The 10,437-nt window shown below is 31.7% G+C and overlaps 1 protein-coding gene across 1 annotated transcript in view; it reads left to right on the forward strand.

The window, feature by feature from the left end:
* Nucleotides 1-5,511, forward strand: part of LOC106473231 (ras-related GTP-binding protein C-like) — a 30,387-nt gene extending 24,876 nt beyond the window's left edge. Inside the window, exons 7-10 of the mRNA XM_022401707.1 lie at nt 1,187-1,329; nt 1,983-2,131; nt 2,936-3,033; nt 4,199-5,511. Of these exons, the coding sequence (XP_022257415.1) occupies nt 1,187-1,329; nt 1,983-2,131; nt 2,936-3,033; nt 4,199-4,297 (489 nt within the window). The 3' untranslated portion in view covers nt 4,298-5,511. The remainder of the gene's footprint in view (nt 1-1,186; nt 1,330-1,982; nt 2,132-2,935; nt 3,034-4,198) is intronic.
* The last annotated feature ends 4,926 nt before the right edge of the window (nt 5,512-10,437 follow it).

The following is a 10,437-nucleotide window of genomic DNA, read 5'->3' on the forward strand; positions in this document are numbered from 1 at the left end:
AGATTATTGTTATTTTGAAACGAGTTCTTAAACATATTTTTCCTAAAATGTAGAACAGTAAATAAAGAAGTAAAGCAAACAATTCTCTCTTCTAGTTACGACCTTTGTACTTGGTTGCTGCTTTACGTTGGTTGCTAAACCTTTAAAATTTTTGCACGTGGAGGATATGAAACAAAATATTTTTTTTAGATTTTATATATACACTTGAATAACAAAAAAAATCATAAATTAGTACATTAATACCATAGAACTCCACTATAATTTATAAAGTTTAGTAACTAAGATGTATTTTAGTCTAAAAAATATGAAATTTCGAGCAGACCTAAGACACACCTTACCTCGTTGAAATATTGGTTCAAAAGAAAGAAATGGTGCCAAATCTGTTAAAATTAGCTGAGAAAATCCACTAGGGGGACATTATGAGCTTCCAATTGGTTATTTATATCATATATAGAAGTAAGTGTATACAAGGAAGCATTTTGAAAAATGGAAAGAGGTGGGTGGGGTGCCACTGTGTTTGATTTATTACATGAGCAATATCTTAGCAAATTGAAAACATAAGAGGCACTTATTTTATATTCTAGCTTGTCAATATCGGTAATTTGACTTCTAATTCATTCGAAACTATAGACTTAGTATTTTGACTTCACAAACATCTAATTTGATCCAGTGCTGCATTCAACATACCACGTGACATACAAAAATCGATGTTTATCTGTTTTTTTATATTAGCTTTTGAATTAAGAAATTGAGTAACACATAGTACTAAAATTTGAATTATAATCTACAGTTTGATACCAAACTTATTGATATAAATTCATGAAATAGTAGTTCAATGAAATTTTGGATGCAAGTCAACAGATGAGATGACATGGCCTTTCACCCATGACCCGTCTTGAAAGGGTTAGCATATATTGGTAGTAAAGTGGTTTAATTAAATTTTGAATGTAATGCAGTACCATATACAGAAAGGAATTTAAAAATGGTGCCTGGAGTCATAGGGTTAAAGAGAAAACAATCAGTTAGTTGTCGGCCAAACACTTTTAAGACAATTTTTACTGTTTCCTTTAAAGCAACTTGATTTGATTTAGGTAAGATATATTTTGTTCTAATTTTTTACTTCTTGTTTTTTCAATGTAAAAACATTACTTTTTTTTTTTGCATTGAATATATTTTTATTTTTCAGAATTCAGGAATAGAAAAAGCCTTCCTGTTTGATGTTGTTAGTAAGATATACATTGCTACAGACAGTTCACCAATAGATATGCAGTCTTATGAACTCTGCTGTGACATGATTGATGTCGTGATTGATGTTTCTTGTATATATGGGTGAGTCTCCTTTTTTTTCATATTAATCAACATAAAATCACTAAGATAAAGCTATATTCTTAAAGAATTGTGTTTTAAAAGGTATTATAATTCTATTTCAGAGGGTAGTAAATAAATTAATTTGGGCAGTGGTAATTGAATGCAAACTTGCCAGGAATTTGAGCTGGAAGTTTAGGGTGATGCTCGAAGCAAAAAAAGTAATAGATATTGAAAAAAAAACAAAAAACTAATAGATACTTTTAATTATTCTGTTATATTCATGTGCACATATTCAGATGGTTTTTGGGGTAAGACAAAATATCAAAAGATGTGATATAGAGAAATTAATTATTTAAAATATTCATTTGTTTCTGTTTTTATTGTTATTATTATTATTTTTTACTCGTTATTGTTTGATTTTTTGCATCTAACTTTTTCATGACATGATTTTTTTTAATTTAGACACGGAAAATTTTGCATCCCAAAGCAGTAACCACTCCCAAATTTACCCCTATATTCATTCAATAAAAGAAACTTTAAGCACAGTTAAGCTTAAGAAAGAGTAGAAAAAAATATATTGCCATAATATAACAAACTATTTCATAAACAATCCAGTTTGGTAGCTTTAAAAACTTTTATTATTTTGAGTTGCTTTCGCTACTGTGTTTGTTCAGCTTGCCAGAGGAAACTGAAGGAAGTACATTTGACGAACAGTCCTGTAGTACTATCAAGTTAAATAATGGCACAGTTCTGTATCTCCGGGAGATCAACAGATTCCTTGCTCTAGTGTGTATTCTTCGAGAAGAAAACTTTGATCGGCAAGGTAATGCCGTTATTTGTTTTATTGCACAACATAATTTTGGAAACTCTAATAAAACCAATACACATTAAGAAGAAAACACAGTGTGATTATAATTCATTATGCAAGTTTGATTAGGGTATTTTGTATCAGTTCAGATAAAAGTGTATGTTGTGTCTTGGAATAATTTAACTTTCATACACATTGTTAATGAAGAAAATTCAAGGAATGTGAATTAATTGCTAATCTGTTTTATTAGATGATAGTGTTCAGTTATGTCCACAAGTAAACATTGTAATTTATTTGGGAGTTTGACATTGGATATGGAACTGTTTTTGTTTTTTTACATAATGTTAGACTATGACAATTTTTATTTAATGGTTGAGCTTACTAGGTGAAAGTTGAGAATGCGATATGCATCCCGTAGTGCCCCTAATTAATGCCCCCCAGGGACATTGAAAACTGAAAGGGGGGCATTAATTATGGTGGTGAAATAGGATTATATGTTGGGTTACTATTGGTCTCGCATAAGGTAAGCTTTATAAAATTACCAGGGGGTGATAATTAGAGAGGAGGTGTTAATTAGGGGCAATACGGTAATTATGTTTGTTGTTTTTTTTTCACTTATTCCTTTTTTCATTGATTTGCTTCCAAAGTTTTAAAGTGAAACAACGATTTAAAATCACATAAGCTGGAATATAGTGAGACAAACAGTCTTAAAACACTGAAGAAAAATGGTTCTCTCTTTCCCAAAACCATTCCTAGAGCATTTTCTTTATAAATATTGTTTATGTGGACTTAACTAGTGTGTGAATTTGTCTTCTTTAGGCCTTATAGATTACAACTTTCACTGTCTACGACAAGCAACCCAAGATGTGTTCCAGGTTCAGTTTAAAAGTCCAAGAAAACTTGAAGGAACCACAAAGGTTTTTAGCTCTCTAGAAAGTACTCAAAGCAATGGTTATCCAGACCAGATGTGAAACACATAAACTATTTTATTTGAAAGAATGATAGAGTTATTTACTTTAGGTTAAACATTTTGTAACATAGCGGAATGTGTGCTCCAAAAGAAAGTTTAGAAATACACTTCAAACATACTGTACGTGCAAGTTTTGAAATAATAAATATTTTGTTTACTTTTTTTTTCAGGGAAAACATTATGTACAAATTATAATCACATTTATATTAATCGTAGTAAGAGCTACTAAACAATTATTGATTGGTTATGAGGACAGCAAATGATCTGTTGCTTAAAATCACCAGTCAATAATTGTTTCATTCTAACCCCCCTCCCTTTCATTTTAAGTTTTATTAAAATCTAATTAATTAGTGCTGTCACCTAGTGTATTTAGTCTACATCCCTGAACCTACATGTAAGGCTAAAGTTTACCACTTCTTTGAAGATTTTGATTTCATTTTAAGAATGAATGATAAATTAATAAGATTTAGAAATTGTTTAATTTTCAAAATATAACAGCCCATTATTATGTGACCATACCAATGAACGTGTAAAATATGCATCTGTCATTTTGCAGATGGCATTTTTTTTGGAGCACAAAAAAAAAACAGGCTAATTCATTTATGCCTAATTTACAATGTCGGAAGGCAAATTTTATATTGAGGTTAGACAGGACCTTTAAAACTCCTTTGATTATGTTTTTAATACTCCTACTGTCCTTTTCTGCAACAATACTCTGCAGCTATTCATTTGTAACTGAAACAAGATATGTCTAAGTTCATGTTAGGGATTTGAGCAAATTTTTTATAACTAGGCTGAGTAAATAAGCATGTTTTCACCGTGCAGCAAAAACAATCTGTCATCTGCAAAGTGCTGCTGTAACATTATGCATGCAAGCATGGCAATGGTCTTGACGACCAGACAATGTGATGCACTCTTGGCCAATCATGTCAAAGAATTCATGCTAGGGACCTTTAGTTTTCAGTATACTTGACACTAATAACAGGTTAATGGTAGACACCCGCTTCACAGAAAGTTTGAGCAACATTTGCATAATTGTGAAGTTTGTAAATGGTCACTTTTGACTTGTTTTCTAGGCGTAATCTAGACTGATTTTTTTCTACCTGGATTAGGTGTATGAAAGTGAGCAAAAATCTTTCCCAAAGAATTTTGGAAGTTTTCCTCCTTGTCATGAAGATTTGCTGATAGAAGCACCCACTTTGTTGAGTTAGCCAAGTAAACTGTCATAAAAAGTAATATAAAATGACAGTATTAAAAATGTATAACAATAAATACTGAGGAATAAGTGTGTATTGATTTCTCTATCCCAGGGGTGAAACGTAAAAGAGGCACAAATGCATTATGCACCTGGTCCGTGTAAAAGACATCTTTCTCCGAGATACACAGTTGCTAATGCATAAAGTACCTTTTTTTTTTCTGTACTAGTAAACTAATTTTAAGATTGTTTCAAAGCTAAATGTAAATCATATTATAATCAGTTCCTGAATTGAGAATACTATTATTATATCACAGAGTTCTCTGTATTACAAAAATGTGTTTATAAATATGGCATTTTGTAAGATTTCCGATACTTGGTGTTGAAAATCCAATTTTCGTAGTTCTATATTCTGAAATTTCTCATTCCTTTTTTAAAGCTTTATACAAAACGAACTGGCACCTGTAAGTATTTGTTAAATTTGTAATATTCTTTTCTATTTTAGTGATTGAAGCAAAGTTACTGACTTTAATTCTTCTGGATGAAAGCTCCCTGTTCTTTAGTGTTTTACATGTTCTTATTTGTGTTATTACTCTGCTGAAAGTAACGGTAATATTAAGAAACTGTTATCCTACAAAAAGTAGGAGCAGATTGATTTAGTAACCTGAGGTGTGAGAAAATAAAATAGAGATGTAGGTGAATAACTACCATTCTCTAGTTAATTCAATATAAAAACCAATAGGTCAGCATTTGTACCATTTTCTCTCTCTTTCCTTGGCTTGTAAATAGCTGTGTCTGTTTAGTTCTTAATTAGAAGAGTAATCAAGCCAGATTTTTTATAAGAAATTGAATGGACAAAAGCTTGTCAAAAACAGCCTCACCACATTTTGATGATGTCCTGAAATGTGCCTGTTGTACTTGTCACAAGTTTAAGAGTGGGAAATGATTGAGACATCGGAATATTATTTAAGAGAAGAATTTTGTGCGTTTGGTAGTGATTATTGTCTAATCTGTATGGAAAGTTGTAAAATATAAAGTTTTTTTTTAGGAACTTTTTCATAGAATGCTAGTTTCATTACTTCTTGCCTTGTACATTATGTAGTGTTATTTAACAAGTGTTCTAGTATTAAGATGCTCTGTACTCACAATAACATTGTATTTAATTATTTTCCATTTATTGTGTACTTTCTTATAATGTAAAAATAAAAACAACTACTGTTCTACTCACCATTTTTTTATGACAATTTATTTTCACTGTTTTAAGTCACATTAAGAATTGTGTTATATCTACATGCAAGAAATCTGAGAACTTTCTGTCTATTCTTTACCAAATGCATGGTGTTGTGTTTAGCTTACCAGACTCTGGATCTGATATTCTGTGGCTCATGTTCCACTACCAGCAAAAACACAAATCCACAATGTGAGTGTTATAAGAGTGAAAGTCAAATCCTTTTATTCAATCTGACAAGAATAGCCCAAAAGCTGGCACTGGGTGGTGTTGACTAGCTGCCTTCCCTCTAATCTGTTACTTCAATATTAGGGAGGACTAGTTCAAATAGCTCTTGTGTAGCTTTGCATGAAATTCTACAAAACAAACTTTACTAAGAAGAAGATATTTCAGTATTGTACATTCTTTTTTTAGGCCTTTTAGAAAATTGTTTTCAGCAGAGCTGAACTGTGGGAATGAAGTTCTACTGAAAACATGCTTCAGTCAGTTTAGGTGTACATTACATTTACCATTGTGCTCCTGTGTTTCATCTCTTGAATAAGGTCTCTGAATACTTAAAAAATGTTCTTAAATGTTTATCAGCTGTTTTTAGTTTACATTTGTTACAGTCAGGCCTCCCAGTCAATTTTTAAAACTTGTTTTTCAGAAGCTTAACCTTTAAAACCAGTATAATTTCTCAAAAAGTCTAATAGTCCATAACAGCCTGTAAAAAAAAAATTATATGTACAGAAATAGAATTTAAGATGTAAAATTCAGTTCTTGGTTGTAGCATTTGTAGAGACTCAATGTGGCCAGTGACTTGTGAATATTTTCAGTTATAAGGTGAGAAAGATTATCCCCAATTGTTAGGTAAGAAACATATATATCTGTTCATTCTATAGGACGTAATAAATTATAATATAGCAACTGCACAAGAGAGGTTTCGCTGAAAATGGCCTGTATTTCAATCAATTTGAGCCTTTATTTTTCAGGCTAGCAGCAGCAGCCACTTTTGGGAGGCCAGTAGGCTACAGAGACAACAATGTACAAATATCATTGTATTGCCAAAACTCGCATTATATTATTTTGGGGGTGAGAATTTCAAAACTTGTTTACCAAAAATCTAAAAAAAAAAATTACTGTATGGTCGTAGATAGTGGAATATTTTTTATTAACTAATTTTATCATTTTATATCTGAAATTATTAAAGGAAAAAATAATGATGTTAATATGTTTACAACTCACTAATTTTTGAAGGTATAACTCTTGATTAATGTTTCACCAGAAGGATTGTTTGAAACCCTTGTAGTGAGTGTGTTAACTGGATAAAAACATAAAATCCTTTTATGGATCTGTTATACACATTAATTGACAAACATCACATGCGTATTCTGTTGTACTAAGTAGTATAATGATAAACTAACGTCATCCGAGAAGTCTGCAAAAAAAAAGCTCTTCAATTACATTACAAACAACTTTATTAGTGCAATAACAACTTTATTAGTGCAATCTGTAAGCCATGGGTAAAGGTAGTACATAGCACTCGGCTAAAAAAACGTTTCTTGATGTAGCTTTGGCAACTTTATTATTCAAATGGACTTAAGTACCTTCCACCTTCATTATTGATAAGTAAAATGTAATTAGACAAAAACTACCAAGTGATCAAATCCCACTTTCATCATTGACTTACTGTCCTCAACACAACAGCTGTAGGGCTGGATCCAGACTGTAACTAGTGATCAATAGTTGATCAAATCCCACTTTCATCATTGACTCACTGTCCTCAACACAACAGCTGTAGGGCTGGATCCGGACTGTAACTACTGATCAGTAGTTGACCAAATCCCACATTCATCATTGATGGGATTAGTCTACTGGTCATGATTACATACTATTGTCAGAAACCATAATTTCCATTAACCCTATTTGTTCAGATGTGGATCAAAGTGCACATGCCACAGTCTTTAACAAAAACCATTCAACATGGTAGTTATAAACTACACATTTTAACCTGAATTGCTGATTGTGACAGTTTGTGTTGGAAGAGAACAGATCCTAAATGTAATATGTGGGGATACTAAAAAAAACGTAGATACGTATTTCAAAGTGAACTATGTAAACAGTAGCTTATATCATAACGAAATGTAAATTTGGTGCATCTACTGTTTTATTTGGATATGACTGAATATTTTCAGTGACTTATAAAGCACACAATTTTGCTATTTTTTTAAAGTTGTTTCATCACAAGTTCCAGTTGAAAAGCAGGAAAATACAGATTGTGAGTATTATAGGAACTGAAATATTGGTATTACAGATTGTGAGTGTATAGCAAGTCAAAAAGTAATATGTACCCACGCAGTGGTTCTTTGTAGTCACTTCAGTCTGTACTGACTTGTATATGGAAGGAGTATTATAGGAACTGAAATATTGGTATTAATGAATTACTAAGGTTGGAAGATACAGATTAGTGGCCTGCTTGTTTTGGGTAAAAAACTGAATTTTCTCTGTTTCCTTTCTACTGGACTTGGGCTCTGCTTGTATAACAACTAGACAAATTTGAGATTCACTAGAGAGCTCTCTGGTAAAGCTGGTAGACCTTGATTGTTGTTGAATTAAATATAGTTTTTCTTTTTTTCACTGTCTTTCAAATTGTTTCCAGACTCTTTCTTCCCTTCAAACTCTGTTCATGTTGGAGAATTCACATTTTGCTCCACAGTACATTTTCTGGTGGACCTTCTTTGATTCTCTAGAATCTACCTAATTACTCTAAGGTAAATCAGTGCACTTGAGAATGGCACACTATTACAAATGTTTCATTGACATATCTGAACCAAATCCTGGGACTTGGAGGTTTTTATTCTGAGAATGGTTATCTTTAAAATGTTCCTTGTATTGGTTACTGAGTACTGGTGATAGCTAGGCCTTCTTGTTGTTGGTAATACTTAACTTCATGTTTGAAGTACATTTTATTGATAGAGAAAGATGTGAGCTCTGTGATCATGCAGATTGTCATTTGAGTGCTTTCTTTGAGAGTTCTGTAATTTCATGCTGTTGGAAAAAATATCTGTATTGTTTCAAGGGTTGCATATTAATGAACAGGTTGGATACATAAAAGTGTATCATTGTGCCTTGTGAATTTAATGCGGTTGCTTTTATAATCTCTACTAAATGGACTGAGTTCTTAACATGCATGTATTTTTTTTACCTGTTAATGATGATAATACAACATATCGATCTAAGGAGTGACGTGGTGAATCTCTGGGTTGCAGAGAATAGCTGTGCTTGTGAAATACACTGCCTAAAGACCCAATAGGGATAAAAAACACCTTTTACAACATACCTTGTGAATATGTGTTCCAATGGACTCAGAATGAGTATCAGTTTACGTACAGTGACACTTTTTCACCATCAGGATCAAGAAGAACTTGCCACATCAATATTTCTACCCAGAGTTCAGCCCTTTTGAAACTTTATGTACCTGATGCAAAATTTTGCATTTGTGGAAAAAATGGAAGCTATTGTGTTGAATATGTCTGTCAATGGCTAATACAGCTGTTGTTCAAGCAGTTTGCTTATATAATAATTAATAGCATATTGATCATTACTGTATCTGTCATATGCCACCAAGGCTAAAAAGCCCTGGTGTTGAATTGAAAAGCTTGGTCAGTATGGTTGATATTATACACTCTGCTTAACGTTCATTCAGAAGTTATTATTAATAACAGTAACAAAAAACACAGAAATGAAAATTATTTAGGTGCAACCAAAAGTGACCTAGGTAAGCATAAGTGACAAGTAAATAGTAAACTTATCTTTAATGAATCTGGATTTAACATTATATATATAAGTAGAAAAATGCAAGGCTGATAAAATAAAATTAGACTTTTAGACAAAAAAAATTTACCTCTTAAAAACTATGGTAGTAACTTATTAACTTGATGATGTTTTGAGCAAATGCTCTTTTTCAAGCCAGAAACAAGCCTGTTCAAAAAAAAGTGTTTGCTCGAAACGTCACCAAGTTAATGAATTATTACCTTAGTTTTAGAGGTGATTTTTTCTTTAAAAGTTATATAAGTAAGTGGTAAACTTACCTTTTAATGAAATATAAGTATGTATGTATATATATAGAAAATCAGTTAATATTTCCAAATTATGTCATAAACAACATTCTAAGTTCCAAATTTCATCCTATTATTTAAAACTGAAATGGGCAGATGGTTTGCTACAAGCTGAGAGCTTTGCCTTTGTAAATGTGGAAAAGAACTTTAAGTGGAATTGTATATTTTGAATAATTGCCCCTTATCTAATCACATAAACTATTTACAGAAGGGTCAAGGAATTAGCCCATTGACAATTGTTTTCAATGTTAAACAGATTTCATTGTATGTATGTTGTAATTATTACTTTATTATCAAAATTAATGTTTTTATTAAGCATAGTACATATTTATATGAAATAGTCCTTTCATAAATTACATTGAAAATGTACTTTTATCATTTGCCATTAGAATGAATATTACTACTAGCTTGCACTGGCCACTAGAAGTTAAATCTGATTATTATAAGATTTAAAGATGATTAAAATGTTAATGAATGTCTAACTTAACCATGCTACATATACCATATGATGACATGCTGGTCAAGTTGTTGGACACAGCACCAGTGGATTTCTATATGAACGTGTTGTTGAAAATGTAGTTCTTGGTTTAGTCATGTTCTCTCTGATGACTGTGCATCTTGATCATAGCCCTGCAATGTAGTTCCATTGCGGAAAACTGTTGTTAAGATTTAATATCTAAAGCACACCATTCCTCCGTATACATAATCCATCTACTGTATGGTCTATAAACAAGTGGTTGTTTAATGTTGACTGGCCAAACCTAAAAGTAGAACTGGTAAATACTTTTTTCTTACTTTTCAATCACTGATTTGTTTTACCTGTAAAGAAGA

This window comes from Limulus polyphemus, unplaced genomic scaffold (genome assembly GCF_000517525.1).
Source record: "Limulus polyphemus unplaced genomic scaffold, Limulus_polyphemus-2.1.2 Scaffold5991, whole genome shotgun sequence".
In the NCBI taxonomy this organism is placed as follows: domain Eukaryota; kingdom Metazoa; phylum Arthropoda; class Merostomata; order Xiphosura; family Limulidae; genus Limulus; species Limulus polyphemus.